At 43.5% G+C, this 22,649-nt stretch overlaps 1 protein-coding gene across 1 annotated transcript; it reads left to right on the top strand.

Annotated features, from left to right (window-relative positions):
* The first annotated feature begins 18,091 nt into the window (after nucleotides 1-18,091).
* Nucleotides 18,092-22,567, top strand: echdc2 (enoyl CoA hydratase domain containing 2). Its single transcript, XM_041839207.2, is given in 5 exon segments — nucleotides 18,092-18,203; nucleotides 18,575-18,747; nucleotides 22,130-22,180; nucleotides 22,363-22,410; nucleotides 22,490-22,567. Coding segments are annotated over 5 exon segments (462 nt in total).
* Nucleotides 22,568-22,649: the final 82 nt, after the last annotated feature.

Raw genomic sequence — 22,649 nt, 5'->3', positions numbered from 1 at the left:
GCGGTTTACAAACACTCTTCTATACTACTCTACATGCAGATACTGCTTCTCCACTGCTTCACACTGCGTGTGTCTCTGTTTTTCTCTGTGCTGTGTCTAGGCAGGGATCCATGCTGGCTCTTTTAACAGACTGATTCTAAACTCATTTTATTTTACGATGTGCATAACTCTGCCAACTTCTATTGGATTTATAGTCCCCTTCCTGGTTCCATTTCTTTCTCCCTCCCTCTATCTCTTTCTCTGTTGTTCAATGCAGCAGTTTACTGAATCGACAGAGCTGGCCCCACGTTTGTGTGTGTGTCTGGGTATGATTGTTTTGTGGTCCAACAACATTTGTTATAGCCAATAAACAGACACTGAGTCACAACATGGTGACACAAGGTGGATACTGATACTTTGTTGTGGGTGTGTGCGTGCGTACATTTGTGTGTTTTGTGTGTGTATGCATGCGTGTGTTGCCTGACTGACTCTCTCTATCTCCCTCCCTCTCTATCTCCCTCTCTCTCTCTCTTTCTCTCTATCTCCCTCTCTCGCTCTCTCTTTCTCCCTCTCTCGCTCTCTCTTTCTCCCGCTCTCTCTCTCTCTCTCTCTCTCTCTCTCTCTCTCTCTCTCTCTCTCTCTCTCTCTCTCTCTCTCTCTCTCTCACTCTCTCTCTCTCACTCTCTCTCTCTCACTGTCTCTCCCCCCCTCATTGTCTCAGGTCAGTGAAAGCTGTGTGTGGGGGAATGTCTGGTCCGGCTGTACTCCAGGCTCGGGTCCATGACTTCCTCTGCAGCTCTGCAGACACACAGAGACACAGGGCTGAGAGCTCAGTGGCGCCGCTCTGCCTGCCAGACCTCAAACTGCAGCCTGCAGCAGCATTGACCAGCACTGGGCTGGGGGAAAGAGGGGAGGAGGAAGGGAGGGAGGGGAGAGCTGAGAGGGAGAGAGAAGATGTGAGGGGGAGAGAGGGGAGGGCAACGCGAAAGAAGGAGGAAGAGAATGGGAGGACAGACAGAGACAGAGAGAAAGAGGAGTATTATCCTCCCCCTCCTCCCCCCTCAGACTCCCTCACTGCTGATGGTCGGCCCAGGACGCTCCACCTCCTGCCTGATTTCAACCAATCACTGGCCGAGGCTCGTAAAGCTCGCTACATCCGTTACCGAGGTCGACCCCCCTGCGAGAGGGAGCTGTCAATCACTGAGATATTCACCAGGGGCAACACGGGTTCCACCCACAGATTCTGAAAGGAGAGCAATCAATCAATCAATCAATTTTATTTTATATAGCCCTTCTTACATCAGCTAATATCTCGAAGTGCTGTACAGAAACCCAGCCTAAAACCCCAAACAGCTAGTAATGCAGGTGTAGAAGCACGGTGGCTAGGAAAAACTCCCTAGAAAGGCGAAAGCCTAGGAAGAAACCTAGAGAGGAACCAGGCTATGAGGGGTGGCCAGTCCTCTTCTGGCTGTGCCGGGTGGAGATTATAACAGAACCATGCCAAGATGTTCAAAAATGTTCATAAGTGACAAGCATGGTCAAATAATAATCAGGAATAAATCTCAGTTGGCTTTTCATAGCCGATCATTAAGAGTTGAAAACAGCAGGTCTGGGACAGGTAGGGGTTCCATAACCGCAGGCAGAACAGTTGAAACTGGAATAGCAGCAAGGCCAGGCGGACTGGGGACAGCAAGGAGTCACCACGGCCGGTAGTCCCGACGTATGGTCCTAGGGCTCAGGTCTCTCAGTTGGCTTTTCATAGCCGATCATTAAAGAGTTGAAAACAGCAGGTCTGGGACAGGTAGGGGTTTCGTAGCCGCAGGCAGAACAGTTGAAACTGGAATAGCAGCAAGGCCAGGCGGACTGGGGACAGCAAGGTGTCATCATGCCCGGTAGTCCTGACGTATGGTCCTAGGGCTCAGGTTCTCAGAGAGAGAAGAGAGAACGAGAGAATTAGAGAGAGCATACTTAAATTCACACAGGACACTGGATAAGACAGGAGAAGTACTCCAGGTATAACCAACTAACCCCAGCCCCCCGACACATAAACTACTGCAGCATAAATACTGGAGGCTGAGACAGGAGCGGTCCGGAGACACTGTGGCCCCATCCGAAGAAACCCCCGGACAGGGCCAAACAGGAAGGATATAACCCCACCCACTCCGCCAAAGCACAGCCCCCCGCACCACTAGAGGGATATCCCCAACCACCAACTTACAATCCTGAGACAAGGCCGAGTATAGCCCACAGAGGTCTCCACCACAGCACAAACCAAGGGGGGGCGCCAACCCAGACAGGAAGATCACGTCAGTAACTCAACCCACTCAAGTGACGCACCCCTCCCAGGGACGGCATGAAAGAGCACCAGCAAGCCAGTGACTCAGCCCCTGCAACAGGGTTAGAGGCAGAGAACCCCAGTGGAGAGGGGAACCGGCCCGGCAGAGACAGCAAGGGCTGTTCGTTGCTCCAGCCTTTCCGTTCACCTTCACACTCCTGGGCCAGACTACACTCAATCATATGACCTACTGAAGAGATAAGTCTTCAGTAAAGACTTAAAGGTTGAGACCGAGTCTGCGTCTCTCACATGGGTAGGCAGACTGTTCCATAAAAATGGAGATCTATAGGAGAAAGCCCTGCCTCCCGCTGTTTGCTTAGAAATTCTAGGGACAATTAGGAGGCCTGCGTCTTGTGACCGTAGCGTACGTATTGGTATGTACGGCAGGACCAACTCGGAAAGATAGGTAGGAGCAAGCCCATGTAATGCTTTATAGGTTAACAGTAAAACCTTGAAATCAGCCCTTGCCTTAACAGGAAGCCAGTGTAGGGAAGCTAGCACTGGAGTAATATGATCAAATTTCTTGGTTCTAGTCAGGATTCTAGCAGCCGTATTTAGCACTAACTGAAGTTTATTTAGTGCTTTATCCGGTAGCCGGAAAATAGAGCATTGCAGTAGTCTAACCTAGAAGTAACAAATGCATGGATTAATTTTTCTGCATCATTTTTGGACAGAAAATTTCTGATTTTTGCAATGTTACGTAGATGGAAAAAAGCTGTCCTTGAAACAGTCTTGATATGTTCGTCAAAAGAGAGATCAGGGTCAAGAGTAACACCGAGGTCCTTCACAGTTTTATTTGAGACGACTTTACAACCATCTAGATGAATTGTCAGATTTAACAGAAGATCTCTTTGTTTCTTGGGACCTAGAACAAGCATCTCTGTTTTGTCCGAGTTTAAAAAGTAAAAAGTTTTCAGCCATCCACTTCCTTATGTCTGAAACACAGGCTTCTAGCGAGGGCAATTTTGGGGCTTCACCATGTTTCATTGAAATGTACAGCTGTGTGTCATCCGCATAGCAGTGAAAGTTAACATTATGTTTTCGAATAACATCCCCAAGAGGTAAAATATATAGTGAAAACAATAGTGGTCCTAAAACGGAACCTTGAGGAACACCGAAATGTACAGTTGATTTGTCGGAGGACAGACCATTCACAGAGACAAACTGATATCTTTCCGACAGGTAGGATCTAAACCAGGCCAGAACTTGTCCGTGTAGACCAATTTGGGTTTCCAGTCTCTCCAAAAGAATGTGGTGATCGATGGTGTCAAAGGCAGCACTAAGGTCTAGTAGCACGAGGACAGATGCAGAGCCTCGGTCTGACGCCATTAAAAGGTCATTTACCACCTTCACAAGTGCAGTCTCAGTGCTATGATGGGGTCTAAAACCAGACTGAAGCATTTCGTGATACATTGTTTGTCTTCAGAAAGGCAGTGAGTTGCTGCGCAACAGCTTTTTCTAAAATTTTTTGAGAGGAATGGAAGATTCGATATAGGCCGATAGTTTTTTATATTTTCCGGGTCAAGGTTTGGCTTTTTCAAGAGAGGCTTTATCACTGCCACTTTTAGTGAGTTTGGTACACATCCGGTGGATAGAGAGCTGTTTATTATGTTCAACATAGGAGGGCCAAGCACAGGAAGCAGCTCCTTCAGCAGTTTAGTAGGAATAGGATCCAGTATGCAGCTTGAAGGTTTAGAGGCCATGATTATTTTCATCATTGTGTCAAGAGATATAGTACTAAAACACTTAAGTGTCTCTCCCGATCCCAGGCCCTCGCAGAGTCTGTGCAGATCCAGGACAGCTAAGCCCTGGAGGAATACGCAGATTCAAAGAGGAGTCCGTAATTTGCTTTCTAATGGTCATGATCTTTTCCTCAAAGAAGTTCATGAATTTATCACTGCTGAAGTGAAAGCCATCCTCTCTTGGGGAATGCTGCTTTTTAGTTAGCTTTGCAACAGTATCAAAAAGAAATTTTTGGATTGTTCTTATTTTCCTCAATTAAGTTGGAAAAGTAGGATGATCGAGCAGCAGTGAGGGCTCTTCGGTACTGCACGGTACTGTCTTTCCAAGCTAGTCGGAAGACTTCCAGTTTGGTGTGGCGCCATTTCCGTTCCAATTTCCTGGAAGCTTGCTTCAAAGCTCGGGTATTTTCTGTATACCAGGGAGCTAGTTTCTTATGACAAATGTTTTTCGTTTTTAGGGTGCAACTGCATCTAGGGTATTGCGCAAGGTTAAATTGAGTTCCTCAGTTAAGTGGTTAACTGATTTTTGTCCTCTGACGTCCTTGGGTAGGCAGAAGGAGTCTGGAAGGGCATCAATGAATTTTTGTGTTGTTTGAGAATTTATAGCACGACTTTTGATGCTCCTTGGTTGGGGTCTGAGCAGATTATTTGTTGCGATTGCAAATGTAATAAAATGGTGGTCCGATAGTCCAGGATTTTGTGGAAAAAACATTAAGATCTACAACATTTATTCCATGGGACAAAACTAGGTCCAGAGTATGACTGTGGCAGTGAGTAGGTCCAGAGACATGTTGGACAAAACCCACTGAGTCGATAATGGCTCCGAAAGACTTTTGGAGTGGGTCTGTGGACTTCTCCATGTGAATATTAAAATCACCAAAAATTAGAATATGATCTGCTATGACTACAAGGTCTGATAGGAATTCAGGAAACTCAGAGAGGAACGCTGTATATGGCCCAGGAGGCCTGTAAACAGTAGCTATAAAAAGTGATTGAGTAGGCTGCATAGATTTCATGACTAGAAGCTCAAAAGATGAAAACGCCATTTTTTTTTTGTAAATTGAAATTTGCTATCGTAAATGTTAGCAACACCTCCGCCTTTGCGGGATGCACGGGGAATATGGTCACTAGTGTAACCAGGAGGTGAGGCCTCATTTAACACAGCAAATTCATCAGGCTTAAGCCATGTTTCAGTCAGGCCAATCACATCGAGATTATGATCAGTGATTAGTTCATTGACTATGACTGCCTTTGAAGTGAGGGATCTAACATTAAGTAACCCTATTTTGAGATGTGAGGTATCACGATCTCTTTCAATAATGGCAGGAATGGAGGAGGTCTTTATCCTAATAAGATTGCTAGGGTGAACACCGCCATGTTTAGTTTTGCCCAACCTAGGTCGAGGCACAGACACAGTCTCAATGGGTATGGCTGAGCTGACTACACTGACTGTGCTATTGGCAGACTCCACTAAGCTGGCAGGTTGGCTAACAGCCTGCTGCCTGGCCTGCACCCTATTTCACTGTGGGGCTAGAGGAGTTAGAGCCCTATCTATGTTGGTAGATAAGAGGAGAGCACCCCTCCAGCTAGGATGGAGTCCGTCACTCCTCAGCAGGTCAGGCTTGGTCCTGTTTGTGGGTGAGTCCCAGAAAGAGGGCCAATTATCCACAAATGTTATCTTTTGGGAGGGGCAGAAAACAGTTTTCAACCAGCGATTAAGTGCTGAGACTCTGCTGTAGAGCTCGTCACTTCCCCTAACTGGGAGGGGGCCAGAGACAATTACTCGATGCCGACACATCTTTCTAGCTGATTTACAAGCTGAAGCTATGTTGCACTTGGTGACCTCTGACTGTTTCATCCTAACATCGTTGGTGCCGACGTGGATAACAATATCTCTATACTCTCTACACTCGCCAGTTTTAGCTTTAGCCAGCACCATCTTTAGATTAGCCTTAACGTCGGTAGCCCTGCCCCCTGGTAAACAGTGTATGATCGCTGGGTGATTCGTTTTAAGTCTAATACTGCGGGTAATGGAGTCGCCAATGACTAGGGTTTTCAATTTGTCAGAGCTAATGGTGGGAGCCTTCGGCGTCTCAGACCCCGTAACGGGAGGAGTAGAGACTAGAGAAGACTCAGACTCAGACTCCGACTCGCTACATAATGGGGAAAACCGGTAAGACTTAGAACAAATCCTGTGAGTGTGACCTACTGACTAGTAGTGTGTGTGTGAAGTAACGTCACTGTATGTGTTAGTCCATTAAGCAAAAGCCTTAGTATTTGCTTGGGGAGCTATAGCAAGTCTTCAGGTCTCAGGCAAGGTTACTCATCACGCGAGCGTGGTTCACCGAACCACTTCCATTATATCATGGACCTCTCCAAAAGCATTAGATCCATTCCAACCTACTATGTTTGGACTACGTTGTGCCATACTGAACAAGGCCTTGGTCTATTATACACCTGTTCTGTGCCAAACTGACAATGCATCTTATTCAGTGTGCCTCAATAAATGTTCCATGTTTATTCTGTGAATGTAGCATTTGAGATCTGCTCAATGTGAAAGTCCATAATATATTTTGTGTTAAATCATGTACCTGATTGAAATTCTCAATGTATGTAAAGTATAATGTTTAAAATAGAGGCCAGGAGGTGGTTGCATCAGTGCCTCTAGTGTGTGTGTGTGAGGAGAACGCCCCCTGGTGACAACTATAGATATTGGTTTACATTTATTGCCAATCAATGACCATAAATACTTTAAAGAGTAATGTAGGCCTATTTACTATCACAATGTTATGATAGACCTATATAAAAAAGTATGTTCTGTGGTATTATTAATCAACTATGAAATCTATTGTTTTAAGCCATGGGCAACTCAGGCTTTATGCTTAGTCAGTGTTGTGTGTTAGTAACCAAGGTGACGAGTGAGTCAGACTATGAAAAGAGAGAAAAAGAAGAGGAGGGTGACCAAACAGGTTGGAGTACGATTTAGGAGGCTCAAAGTTTCAACTTTCAATTTTAATTAGTCATATGTACAGGGTACACATGGTATACACAGTCCAACAAAATGCTTACTTGCAGGTTCCTTCTTGACAATGCAACAACAATAATAAATAAGAAAATATGAGAATACAAACATAAAGTAAATGGCTCAGTAGAATAGAATAAACATTTTAGCATCAATTTGTAGCCAATTTATAGTCCAATATTTACACGTGTTTTGGGCAAGGGGGTATTAGGGGGCAAGTGTTTAAATTGTGCAGTACTTAGCAATAATAATAAGAGTCTGGTAGCAGCAGAACGTGATGTGTGTGTAGCATGAATGCATATGTGTGTGTGTGTGTGTGTGTGTGTGTGTGTGTGTGTGAGGACGTGTTTAACTATACTTGTGGGGACGAGAAGGACTGGGGACATTTTGTTAGTCAAATGCTATTTCTATGGGGTTTAGGGTTAAGGTTAGAATTAGTGTTAGGGTTAGAATTAGGTTTAGGGTTAGGGGCTAGGGTTAGTTTTAGGGTTAGAGTTAGGAGCTATGGTTAGGTTTAGGTTTTCGGGTTAGGGTTAAGGTTAGGGTTAAGGTTAGGGCAAGGGTACAGGTTAGGGTTTGGGGTTAGGGAAAATAGGATTTTGAATGGGACTGAATTGTGTGTCCTCATAAGGTTAGTTGTACAAGACTGTGTGTGTGTGTGTGTGTGTGTGTGTGTGTGTGTGTGTGTGTGTGTGTGTGTGTGTGTGTGTGTGTGTCCCATTGGCTTTGGTTTAGGGAAGGATTTGGGAGGGAGCCAGTTTATGTTTAAAATAAATACAATATGTAAAAACACCACTTGAGATACAACTCACCACTATAACTGTGCCTCTGCTCTAGCCATTTTGTTTACCTCCCTGTTGTGCTGTCTATCTGTCTCAGCAGCTACTCTGCTGTCACTCTGTGCTTCTTCTTGTTCTCTGTCTGTCTTCCTCTCAGCTTAAGCCATATTTGTACTCCTGAGTGGCGCAGTGGTCTAAGGCACTGCATCGCAGTGCTAACTGTGCCACTAGAGATCCTGGTTCGTATCCAGGCTCTGTCGCCGCCGGCCGCGACCGGGAGACTCATGGGCGGCGCACAATTGGCCCAGCGTCGTCCAGGGTAGGGGAGGGAATGGCCGGCAGGGATGTAGCTCAGTTGATAGAGCATGGCGTTTGCAACGCCAGGGTTGTGGGTTCGATTCCCACGGGGGGCCAGTATAAAAAAAAATTATATATATATATGTATTCACTAACTGTAAGTCGCTCTGGATAAGAGCGTCTGCTAAATGACTTAAATGTAAATGTTATAAAAGCCAAGCTAATGATTTAGGCTATATTACAAATTAGTGCCTGTCATACGTGTTCCTGTCAAGGCTGAGGTGTATGTGGTGTGGGAGTCAGGCGCAGGACACCGAAGCTTAGTCCAACAAAGTTTACTGGTGAAACTACAAGGCAAAGATACAGTAAACGGCCTCAAGAAAAACAGAGGCGAGCTATACGCAAACAATGCGTAAAACAATAAACAACGAAACAGATACAAAACACGCAGCACTACGGACAGGCGAAAAACAACACACAACCTAACCAATACAACACAGGCAACTTATAGAACACGTAATCAGACACAAACGGACACAGGTGTGACAGACAGACAAAAGCAATCACACATAGAAACATTCAACGGTGGCAGCTAGTACTCCGGGGACGACGAACGCCGAAGCCTGCCCGAACTAGGAGGAGGAGCAGCCTCGGCAGAATCCGTGACAGTTCCCCTTAATCAACACCTACTCTAATCTAATATAAGTGTTAATTACTATTACAGGGCTCCAGATATAAATCATTCCCTGGTGCCACTAACATTTACAATTGGTGGCACCAGCCCATGATTTGGACAGACCCAAATCATGAGCAATCGTATAGTCATTCATAGTGCTTTATTAAGAAGTATAATAAATAGACTACTGAGGTATTCAATAAATAAATTGTTTAATCTAACACGTCCAAGCTGGAATGCATGATTCAAGATATTTTGATATGCAACCTAATCCAGTGATTTAATTTCGGGTTGACAATTAGACTATTGTTGCTATATTTTAACGTCAAAATAGGACTTTTTCTGCACTAACTAATATTATAGGCTAGTTAATTTGCGGTTCAACACGAGGAAGTGGAAACTCAAAACACATTAACTAGATCGCTAACTCTAAATATAATACCCACTGCTAGTAGCCATGTATTCATCCAACAGCACATTTGTCCTAAACAAACATTGCAGTTGTAGGCTACTACCCATGATACCTATAGGCCTATGCCCTCGCAATGGGAGGTGCGACAGTTGAAGTTGGAAGTTTACATACACTTAGGTTGGAGTAATTAAAACTCGTTTTTCAACCACTCCACAAATGTATTGTTAACAAACTATAGTTTTTGCAAGTCAGTTAGGACATCTACTTTGTGCATGACACAAGTAATTTTTCCAACAATTGTTTACAGACAGATTATTTCACTTATAATTCACTGTATCACAATTGCAGTGGGTCAGAAATGTACATACACTAAGTTGACTGTGCCTTTAAACATTTTGGAAAATTCCAGAAAATGATGTCATGGCTTTAGAAGCTTCTGATAGGCTAATTGACATAATTTGAGTCAATTGGAGGTGTACCTGTGGATTTATTTCAAGGCCTACCTTCAAACTCAGTGCCTCTTTGCTTGACATCATGGGAAAATCAAAAGAAATCAGCCAAGACCTCAGAAAAAAAATTGTAGACCTCCACAAGTCTGGTTCATCCTTGGGAGCAATTTCCAAACGCCTGAAGGTACCACGTTCATCTGTACAAACAATAGTACGCAAGTATAAACACCATGGGATCACGCAGCCATCATACCGCTCAGGAAGGAGACGCGTTCTGTCTCCTGGAGATTAACGTACTTTGGTGCGAAAAGTGCAAATTAATCCCAGAACAACAGCAAAGGACTTTGTGAAGATGCTGGAGGAAACAGGTACAAAAGTATCTATATCCACAGTAAAACGAGTCCTATATCGACATAACCTGAAAGACCACTCAGCAAGGAAGAAGCCACTGCTCCAAAACCGCCATTAAAAAGCCAGACTACACATGGGGACAAAGATTGTACTTTTTGGAGAAATGTCCTCTGGTCTGATGAAACAAAAATAGAACTGTTTGGCCATAAAGACCATCGTTATGTTTGGAGGAAAAAGGGGAGAGCTTGCAAGCCGAAGAACACCATCCCAACCGTGAAGCACGGTGGTGGCAGCATCATGCTGTTGGGGTGCTTTGCTGCAGGAGGGACTGGTGCACTTCACAAAATAGATGGCATCATGAGGAAGGAAAATGATGTGGATATATTGAAGCAACATCTCAAGACATCAGTCAGGAAGTTAAAGCTTGGTTGCAAATGGGTCTTCCAAATGGACAATGACCCCAAGCATACTTCCAAAGTTGTGGCAAAATGGCTAAAGGACAACAAAGTCAAGGTATTGGAGTGGCCATCAAAAAGCCCTGACCTCAATCCTATAGAAAATGTATGGACAGAACTGAAAAAGCGTGTGTGAGCAAGGAGGCCTACAAACCTGACTCAGTTACACCAGCTCTGTCAGGAGGAATGCGCCAAAATTCACCCAACTTATTGTGGGAAGCTTGTGGAAGGCTACCCGAAATGTTTGACCCAAGTTAAACAATTGAAAGGCAATGCTACCAAATACTAATTGAGTGTATGTAAACTTCTGACCCACTGGGAATGTGATGAAAGAAATAAAAGCTGAAATAAATAATTCTCTCTACTATTATTCTGACATTGCACATTCTTAAAATAAAGTGGTGATCCTAACTGACCTAAGACAGGGAATTTTTACTAGGATTAAATGTCAGGAATTGTGAAAAACTGAGTTTAAATGTATTTGGCTAAGGTGGATGTAAACTTCCGACTTCAACTGTACCTACAGAAAGCTGAGACCCTCATCTCTTCGACAGGGACGAAAGCTGTGCTTCCAAAGCTGTGTTTTTCCCGTAACTGCATTTTGAAATGTTATATGATCAGAACTAATTTTTCTCTCGAGCGAATGGGGGGAGAGAAGAGCAGGCCCCAGCATGGACAAGGCACAGGGCAGACACTTTCATTACAGGAATCATGAGGCTAATGCACTTTACTGTTTGACCAAATCATGGTTTTAGCCGCCTAACAAATAGGACGTTTTAAGTGAGGGGACAATGTAGAATGTGCTCTTTCTATGTTCATAGGCACCCTTTCCATTACGATCCATGATCTTGGCTGTCTAACTGATGACAGAGTTGGAGCAGGTCTCTTTGCTGATGCCGCATTTGACTTTGAATGTGAGTTTGAGTGACCTCAGCTCAGCCTATCAGAAAACCGAGCCGGCCCACCTTGGTAGGGGGGCTGGCCGTTGCTCACTGATCGGCCAAAGGCTCATTATAGTATAACAGAAATTGCGCAAAAATCGAAACATTGTTTTATTTGTATATATATAAGACATATTGTTGTGCTTGTAAATTACGACCAGCCCACCCAACAAAGAAATTGTCCAGCCCATCTGGCATTTGCCAGAATTGCCAGATGGCCAAACCGCCCCTGCTTATGGGAGCTGATCCTAGATCGGTTCCTAGATCCCTCCGGTTTGCCGGAGCTGAAATTAAAAACTAGTCAATAGTCCTTGTTCATTGAAACGAAGTACATATACACAAACGAAAAGGAGAGACACAACCATGACTTTCCTTCGCAATTTCGTGACTAGGCATTGTTCTCTCTCCCGCGGCCTGGGTGCTCTATCCCCGGCGTCTCTTGGAGGTCCAGGCTTGGTGACGTTACATCGCCTGGGAGCGGAATCGCTGCCCCGCGGAGGACGCCCTCTCACGGGATACAATCACACACGCACCCTCTGGCTACACACCGAGACGCCAGAGCCCGTAGAAGTCGATTTAAAACAACTAGATGGGGACACCGGTAGAGAAAGACGTCCTATGAATCGTTATACTTTCCACTACCAGGAAACCGAGTTGAATGTTACGGTTTACAATGTGTGAGTGTAAGTTCCACAATATATACAAAACTACCTGAGGTTACAGGGGACATAAGCGCACCACCTGCTGTGCCATGGATGTCCAGACCTCTTGGTAGAGGCAGTAGAAGTAGTAGCCTACTTCGATACAGGGAGCGTAAAATGCCAGAGGCGATTTTAATCACATTTCAATTGTCTTGTTTTTAACTCAAATCTCCTTAAATCATATAAAAACAACACCAACATTTCTTTCAATTTGCAGAACGTATTTGAGGAAAAGGTCTAGATTAGAAGACTGAATATGCTATTCTTTGTACATTTCTACTTTGTTATTATCAATTTTATATAGACCAGCAGATGTCACACTCATGGGCATCTATAGGATATTTGATAGTCAAGTCATACATTGATAAATGTCTCTTGGTGTATTTCAATTGATAGGGGTTAACTCTGTGTTTTAGTGATGAGTTGGTTATTGATCTCAGTTGTTTTTTCTATCACTCCAGTGAAAAATTAATCGCTGATCTTTCGAGGGATGTGAAACATGTCACATCAGCATAGACATCACCTACCTGTATTTGAGCAGATGAACAAGAAGAAAAAAGGAATTGCTGTGGGCATGTTTATAGCATTTGTGGGGACACGTCTTCTGGGTAAGTATCATATCACTGAGTAAAATTTGAATCTGCCTTTCCCTATTCTAAACACAGAATGGCATCATATCCTACATACCATATGAATGTGGTGCACAATTTTCTAACTTCTAAAATATAGGTCTCAAATTTAAACTTTACTCTCTAGTATTAATGAACACATATTTAAGTCTAAATAGGTTTTATTGTGTTGTATTTCGAGTGGCGCAGTGGTCTAAGGCATTGCATCGCTGTGCTAGCTGTGTATACGCGGAGTGCGTAAACAACTACGTAGAGCCAAGGCACCGAACCTATCTAAACACGACAGGTGGAACAATAACACACAAGATACAAACATAACATAGGGGAACTTATAGGTGACACAATCAATACAGAATAGCTGTGCCACTAGAGATCCTGGTTCGAATCCAGGCTCTGTCGTAGCCGGCCGCGACCGGGAGACCCATGGGGCGGCGCACAATTGGCCCAGCGTTGTCCAGGGTAGGGGAGGGAATGGCCGGCAGGGATGTAGCTCAGTTGGTAGAGCATGGCGTTTGCAACGCCAGGGTTGTGGGTTCGATTCCCATGGGGGGAATAATGTATGCACTAACTGTAAGTCGCTCTGGATAAGAGCGTCTGCTAAATGACTAAAATGTAAATTAACCGGTGTCCCCGCACATTGACTCGGTACCGCTACCCCCTGTATATAGCCAAGCTATTGTTATTTTTACTGCTGCTCTTTAATTATTTGTTACTTTTATTTCGTATATTTTATATTGTATTTTGTTTTTTGTTTTTTGTTATTCTTTCTTAAAACTGCATTGTTGGGTAAGGGCTTGTAAGTAAGCATTTCACTGTAAGGTCTACACCTGTTGTATTCGGCGCATGTGACAAATACAATTTCATTTGATTTGATTTGACTAGGCAAATCTTTTCAGGTGTTAGTGTTCAGTGATTGAGCTTCAGCTCAGACCATATAGACTGAGTTTTATGGAATTGTGGTTTTGTACTTTCACTTATGTTTTATATTATACTGAACAAAAATATAAACGCAACACGTAAAGTGTTGGTCCTATGTTTCATGAGCTGAAATAAAATGTTCCATATGCACAAAAAGCATATTTCGATAAAACGTTGTGCACACATTTGTTTACATCCCTGTTAGTGAGCATTTCTCCTTTGCCAATATAATCCATCCACCTGACAGCTGTGGCATATCAAGAAGCTGATTAAACAGCATGATCATTACACAGGTGCACCTTGTGCTGGGGACAATAAAAGGCCACTTTAAAATGTGCAGTTTTGTCACAACACAATTGTCAGAGTGTGCTGATGTGGATGCGGTGGTAGAGTCAAGCGCAGGACACAGAGGATAAGTCAAAACGACTTTACTATCACTTGAAAATAGAATACAAAATAAACGGCCTCAAAACACTGGAGGCGAACAATTACGCGCAGTGCGTAAAACACGAAGAGACAAAATACGCGGAGTGCGTAAACAACTACGTAGAGCCAAGGCACCGAACCTATCTAAACACGACAGGTGGAACAATAACACACAAGATACAAACATAACATAGGGGAACTTATAGGTGACACAATCAATACAGAATACGAAACAGGTGCACAAACTAGACATGACAAAACAAACATCGAAAACATCAAACGGTAGTAACTAGTACTCCGGGGACGAAGAACGCCGAAGCCTGCCCGAGCAAGGAGGAGGAGCAGCCTCGGCGGCATCCGTGACAATAATGCCACAGATGTCTCAAGTTTTGAGGGAGCGTGCATGCTGACTGCAGGAATGTCCACCAGAGCTATTGACAGAGAATTGAATGTTAATTTCCCTACTAACATTGTTTTAGAGAATTTGGCAGTATGTCCAACCAGCCTCACAACCGCAGACCATGTGTAACAACGCCAGCCCAGGACCTCCACATCCGGCTTCTTCACCCGCGGGATCGTCTGAGACAGCTGATGAAACTGTGGGTTTGAACAACCGAAGAATTTCTGCACAAACTGTCAGAAACTGTCTCAGCGAAGCTCATCTGCGTGCTCGTTGTCCTCACCAAGGTCTTGACCTGATTTCAGTTTGGCGTTGTAACAGACTTCAGTGGGCAAATGCTCACCTTCGATGGCCACTAGCATGCTGGAGAAGTGTGCTCTTCACAGATTAACCCTGGTTTCAACTGTCCCGGGCAGATGGCGTCGTGTGGGCGAGCGGTTAGCTGATGACAACGTTGTGAACAGAGTGCCCCATGGTGGCGGTGAGGTTATGGAATGGGCAGGCATAAGCTACGAACAACAAACACAATTGCATTTTATCGATGGCAATTTCAATGCACAGAGATACCGTGATGAGATCCTGAGGCCCATTGTCGTGCCAGTCATCCGCCGCCATCACCTCATGTTTCATCATGATAATGCACGGCCCCATGCTGCAAGGATCTGTTCACAATTCCTGGAAGCTCTTCCATGGCCTGCATACTCACCAGATATGTCACCCATTGAGCATGTTTGGAAGGCTCTGGGACAGCGTGTTCCAGTTCCCGCCAATATCTAGCAACTTTGCACAGCCATTGAAGAGTAGGACAACATTCCACAGGCCACAATCAACAGCCTGATCAACTCTATGTGAAGAAGCTGTGTCGCGCTGGATGAGGCAAATGGTGGTCACACCAGATACTGACTGGCTTTCTGATCCACGCCCCTACCTTTTTATTAAGGTGTCTGTGACCAACCGATCCATACCTGTATTCCCAGTCATGTGAAATCCATAGATTAGGGCCTAATTAATTTTTTTCAATTGACTGATTTCCTTACATGAACTGTAACTCAGTAAAGTCTTAAATTGTTGCATGTTGCGTTTATATTTTTGTTCTGTATATGAATTTAGGCTGGGAGTAAAAGGTCTCTGTGTTGTGTCAGTACAGGACCTTTTTTGGTTATTATTCTTATTTAAAATGTATGTAGTTGTATCCTTGAGTTGTTCTTGTCAATTCATGTTCTGTATTATGTTCTGTTTTGTGTGGACCCCAGAAAGAGTAGACTAGAGGGGTTAAATTCAGAAGACACATTTCAGTTGAATGCATTCATTTGTACAACTGACTAGGTATCCCCCTTTCCCGTAGCTGCTGCTTTAGCAACAGCTAATGGGGATCCTAATAAAATACTAAATGTGGGTAGAATCAATCCACTCTGCTCTAGGCTATTGTCTACTGTTGAGTAGTGCAAGATTATAGGTTAAGATTCAAGTAAATTTAAATCACTATGCACTTACAAATACGAATGTGCAAAAGTATTCACAGGAATTTACAGACCAGGACACTTAAGGCAGGGAAATTCCCCCTCATGATGTGTGCATGCCAAATTTCAAGGATGTGTTGAGTAAACCAAATTTCTAGGAAGTGCCAAGAAGGACACTAGCAAAATCCTGCTTAAAAGTAGGATCCTCCAGGGCCTTGGTGGTCAGTTTCTTAAATTCTTGAGGGTAAGTTTTTAAAACTTTGTCGGAGACCTGTTGCTTCTCTTGAGCTGAGCTTGTGATGATATCGTTGCTGATCTCAGGGACATATTTACCCTCCTTATTAGCTTTCTTCCGTAGAACAAGGTAGGTTGCTAGGAAGCCACAACAACAAGATGTGTCAGAATATCAAGAGGAGAGTAATGAGTCTCAGTCCACATACACCCACAGTGCACTGTATTAAAAAGTAATAGGCCTATACTGGCTCCCTGCATTGTCACTGACTTGAGCAGAGGCTATTCACGTACATAATTAACCCCATAACAAACAAGTCAAGCTGAGAGGGGCTAGCCATGCAGGGTAATGAGTGGTTGTGGTAACTACACCACAAGATCTGTGAGAAACAACTTAATGGATATTATTGTTATCAGTGGAGGCTGCTGAGGGGAGGATGGCTTATAATAATGGCTGCAATGGAGTTAATGGAATGGTATCAAACACATCAAAGACATGGTTTCCATGTGGTTGACACCACTCCATTGACTCAATTTCAGCCATTACTATGAGCTGTCCTCCCCTCAGCAGCCTCCACTGATTCTTATGTACAGTATATTACATTTATATTCAGTAGCATCTGAGTTACATGCATACATATCAGTATAAATACAGGTAACTGCCAAAATACAAATTATATTGAAAGCAGGTGCTACCACACAGGTGTGGCTCCTGAGTTAATTAAGCAATTAACATCCCGTCATGCTTAAGGTTATGTATAAAAATGCTGTACAGTCCATTATTTTAGTTACCATGGCATAGGGTGACAAACTGAATGGTTTGATGAGCATGAAAACAATGTAAACCATGGGGGTCTGTCACCAGATCTCAACCCATTTGAACACTTATGGGAGATTCTGATTTTATTAGTCACTCTCACTCCGATATATTAATATGGCATAAGTCATGGCAAAATGTGTAGAATTGCAGGAAATTAGCTTAAAAACTGCAACAACAACAAAAAAATCCACTCTATGGCGAAATGTGTACAATTGCAGCAAACTTGCTTTAAAACTGCAACATTTTCTCTACGCCCCATGGCAAAATATGTAGAATTGCAGGAAATTAACTCGGGGCCCCCAAAAGGCTGCGTGCTGCTCTGTTCTTGGCCAGCTTTCCAAAGTTCTTCTTTGCAGCACCTGAACATATAACTGGGAAATAGTCAAGATATGATAGAATTAGAGCCTGCAGCATGTTTGTTTGAATGTGGTGTATTAAGACCACTTAACTGAAATGTTGAAGTGTTTTTATTTTGACCCCATTTGGTTTGTTATTTAGGTGAAATGCTCGTTATGATTTGGCATGTGTTGGGCATTGTTAGAATGTCATTTTTTTGACACTCCCATTTCTTCTTCTTAATTATTATTTTTTATTTTTTATTCTTATTTTAAACAGCTTTTACATGATTATATCATATGAAGTGCAGCTGTACATGCTAATGATAGGCACAAACAATCTTGATTTATTCATAGATACATTAATTTAGTGACCAGGAATGTGTAAACCATATGTTGTATGTAAATTCTGAGAGTCTATTATTTTATATAATTTGTAAAACAAGCATATTTAGTTGCCATTATGTATACCAGCATATTTAAATTGAAATAAATGTATTCAAACATTCAACATGATTTCAGTTTCACATTCTCTCATCTCTCATGGACAGACGCACTTACCGTAACTGGTGTATCGTCCGTCAACGCTACAAGTTACGAAACTGCTAACAGATATGGTTGGGTTGAAATAGATTTGAGGCAGTGGCGTTAGGTGAGCGTGTGTGTGTGTGCATTTTGTGTGTGTGTTTCGCTCTGACAAACACATCAGTCTGTCTACTCCCAACGTTGCTTAATGACACAGTCGAGTGGACCTTCAACTGTCCTCTCTCTGTGTGTGTGTGTTTCAGCCTACTCTACCCAGATGGGTTTGATTGAGACGACACAGGGGCTACTCGCAGGGGCTGGTAAGACGACCAGAGGTCAAATGCATGCATGCACACACACACACTTACTCCCGTCACTTTCACACACACACACACACACTCTCTCCCATCACATCCACACACACTTACTCACACACCACAGGAGGTTGGTGGCACCTTAATTGGGGAGGACGAGCTCGTGGTAATGGCTGGAGCGGAACAGGTGGAATGGTGTCAAATATATCAAACACATAGTTCCCATGTTTGATGCCATTCCATTGACTCCGTTCCAGCCATTAATATGAGCAGTCTCCACTGATCCACACCCATCAGTTACCATCATGAAATCCCTTGGTTTTTTTTGCATAATGAGTTCAGCCTCATTCTCTCTCCCTACCTCCTCTCTCCTGTAGGGGGCAGTCAGCGTCTCCCCAGAGCGGTGGGCTTTGCCCTGGCTGAAAAGCTGATCTTCACTGGCAGGAGGGCTGTGGACATAGGACTGGTCAACAGAGCTACAGAGCAGAACCCAGATGGAGACGCTGCCTATTGAGAGGCACTGAGTCTGACTAGAGAGATACTACCACAGGTTAGACGCACGCATACACACACTAATACATGGGAGATGCAGTGTAGGCTGCTGAGGGGAGGACGGCTCATAATGACGACTCTGGATGGTCAGATGGCTAGCAACAATGACAAGAAGCTGCCATGAGGGGAATCGTAGTTGGCTGGTTTCAGCTAGTTTTTGCTTGTTCTTGATACCATGTCTTGTTTTGATGTGTTTTGACTGATTTAATGTCAATGCTAATATGGCTAAAACCAACCCTTCTATAGCTAATCTCATGCTATTTGACACATTTTGCCAAGTGGCTAAGAGAAAATATTGCTGTTTTAGATTTAATTTGCAGGGGTGTGTGCTACGCCAGTGCCCTCCTCCCTCTCTCCATCCTCCTCCTCTCCAGGCATCTGTCGCTCCAAATTCCTCTCACTTCATCTGATGCCAGCAGTTGACAGGGGCTCCTCGGCAGTCAAGTGGAGAAACAGACCACAAATAACATATGCACACACACACACAAACCAGTTATTTACAGTCACACAGCTTGGAGGACATATTTCTGTATCTGAGGATGTTTTAGGACGAAAAACCATACTCATTGTTTTCTCCATTCCACAGTGATGAGTGATTGACAGCTATACTGAACAAAAATATAAACACAATTTCAAAGATTTTACTGAGTTACAGTTCATATAAGGAAATCAGTCAATTGAAATAAATTAATTTTGCCCTAATCTATGGATTTCACATGACTGGGCAGGGGTACAGCCATGGGTGGGCCCACGGGTGGGCCCACCCACCCACTTGGCAGCCAGGCCCACCCACTGGGGAGCCAGGCCGAGCCAAACAGAATGAGTTTTTACCCACAAAATGGCTTCATTACAGACAGAAATACCCCCCATTCCCCTTCAGACGATCCCGCAGGTGAAGAAGCCGGATGTGGAGGTCCTGTGCTGGCGGTTGGACGTACTGCCAAATTCTCTAAAACAACATTATGGTAGAGAAATGAAAATGTAATTCTCTGGCAACAGCTCTGGTGGACATTCCTGCAGTCAGCATGCCAATTTCACGCACACTCAAAACTTGAGAAATCTGTGGCATTGTATTTTGACAAAACTGCACATTTTAAAGTGGTATTTTATTGTCCCCAGCACAAGGTGCACCTGTGTAATGATCATGCTGTTTAATCAGCTTCTTGATATGCCACACCTGTCAGCTGGATGGATTATCTTGGCAAAGGATAAATCCTCACTAACAGGGATGTAAACACATTTGTGCACACAATTTTGAGAGAACAACGGTTTTGTGCTTATGGAAAATGTCTGGGTTATTTAATTTCAGCTCATGAAACATGGGACCAACCCTTTACATGTTGCATTTATATTTTTGTTCAGTATAGTTAGTTCAGTGTGTATACTGAATGAGAGTAATGAGGGATGATGAGAGGAGAGATGATGGAGAGATTAACACATTGAGTGACTGATGGTCAGGTTACAATTAACACAAACTGACTGACACCAGGGCTACATAGACAGCTGCTGTCTCTCTGATCTCATCCTGTTTGTTGTCAGTCAGTTCATTTTCACCAAACCAGGACACTAACTAACCACTAGCCACTGTAAGGGACATGCACAGCACAGTGTACAAATGTGACAAGCTGGGTTTGAAGCTGGGTAACCTGCTAGCTAAAGTCTTTCCATTTGTATGCATACAGTGCCTTCAGAAAGTATTCATACCTTGATTTATTCCACATTTGTTGTTACAGTCTGAATTAAAATTGGATTAAATATTTTTTTTCATCAATCTACACACAATACCCCATAATGACAAAGTGAAAACATGTTTTTAGAAATTTTAGCAAATGTATTTAAAATGAAATACTGATCTAATTTACATAAGTATTCACACCCCTTTGCTATGACACTCCAAATTGAGCTCTGGTGCATCCAATTGCCTTTGATCATCCTTGAGATGTCACTACAACTTGATTGGAGTCATACGGCCAATTCAATTGTTTGGACATGATTTAGAAAGAAACACACCTGTGCATGTCAGAGCAGAAACTATACCATAGAGCAGAACTGTCCATAGATCTCGGAGATAGAATTGTGATGAGGCATATCTGGGGAAGGGTATAAGACCATTTCTAGAGTTTTGAAAGTTTCCAAGAGCACAGTGGTCTCCATCAGTGGGAAATGGAAAAAATATAGAACTACCCAGACTCTGCCTAGAGCTGGCCGTCTGACCAAACTGAGAAACCGGGCAAGAAGGACCTTCGTTAGGGAGGTGACCAAGAACTCAATGACTACTCTGACAGGACTACAGAGTTCCTTGGCTGAGATGGGAGAACCTCACAACAGTCTCTACAGCACTTCACCAATCTGGACTTTATGGGAGAGTGGCCAGACAGAAGCCACTTCTGAGAAAGAGGCACATGAATGCACGCCTAGAGTTTGCAAAAAGGCACATGAATGACTCAGAACATAAGGCAATATATTCTGTGGTCTGATGAGACAAAAATGTAACTCTTTGGCCTGAATGCAAAGCGCTATGTCTGGAGAAAACCAGGCACAGCTCATCACCCATCTAACACCATCCCTACTGTGAAGCATGGTGGTGGCAGCATCATGCTATGGGGATGCTTTTCAGCGGCAGGGACTTGGAGACTGGTAAAGATAGAGGGAACAATGAATGGAGCCAAATACAGGCACATCCTTGATGAGAACCTGCTTCAGAGTGCAAAAGACCTTAGACTGGGGCGAAGATTTATGTTCCAACAGGACAATGACAAATGAAGTAATACAGCCAAAGCAACGCTGGAATGGCTTCAGAACAAGAATGTGAAAGTCCCAGCCACAGCCCAGACTTGAATCCAATTGAAAAATCTGTGGAAAGACTTGAAGATTGCTGTTCACTGCTGCTCCCCATCTAATTTAACAGAGCTTGAGAAAATCTGCAAGGAAGAATGGGAGAAAATCCCAAAATCCAGATGTGCAAAGCTGGTACAGACATACCCAAGACAACTCAAAGCTGTAATCGCCGCCAAAGGTGCTTCTACAAAGTATTGCCTCAGGGGTGTGAATACTTATGTAAATTAGATATCTGTATGTCATTTAATACATTTGTTAAAATTTCTAAAGATTATTTCACTTTGTTATTATGGGGTATTGTCTGTAGATGGGTGAGAAAAAAATATATTTAATCCATTTTAAATTCAGGCTGTAACACAACATTTTTTGGAATAAGCGGTGTGAATACTTTCTGAAGGCACTGTACACTCTCAGAAAAAGGGTTCTCCCACAGGGACAGCCGAAGAACCCGTTTAGAACCTATTTCTCAGAGATGGTTACGTGTCATCACATGAGCATTTCTGTGGTCCTTCATTCTCACCCCCAGTGTGTTCTCTCTCCAGGCCCCCATCACTGTGAGGATGGCCAAGGAGGCTATGAACAGAGGCATGGAGGTACAGAACCTTCAACACAACCTTGTGTTCTAAATGGTCTAATAATCTATCATCAGTTACACACATCCCAGCTCTCACACCCAGTTCATTATCTCTGTGTATTTGAATGATGAAACTTGTCGTCTCTGTGTGCTAGTAGCCGGTATGTCTGTAACCTGTCTGTGTGGCTCTGTATCTCTCAGGTGGACGTCACATCAGGGATGGCCATAGAGAGGATGTGTTAAGCCAGGGTAAGAGATCAACCGGTAAAATGCTCATGTGCATTGTCTGAGGTCAAACTGTAGTGGTATATCATCTCTCTTTCTCCAGCTGATCCCGACACGAGACAGACAGGAGGGCATGGCTGCCTTTATAGAAAAGAGACCCACGCGCTACACTGGAGAGTAACACACACAGAGGTTTGTTGTGTGTTTGTACACCAACCTAATTTATTCCTTTAATAAATGTCTAAGCTGCAGTTGTAATATAT

The sequence above is a fragment of the Coregonus clupeaformis genome, chromosome 20, assembly GCF_020615455.1.
Source record: "Coregonus clupeaformis isolate EN_2021a chromosome 20, ASM2061545v1, whole genome shotgun sequence".
Taxonomy (NCBI): Eukaryota; Metazoa; Chordata; class Actinopteri; order Salmoniformes; family Salmonidae; genus Coregonus; species Coregonus clupeaformis.
This window is presented reverse-complemented; position numbering and strand designations above follow the sequence as displayed.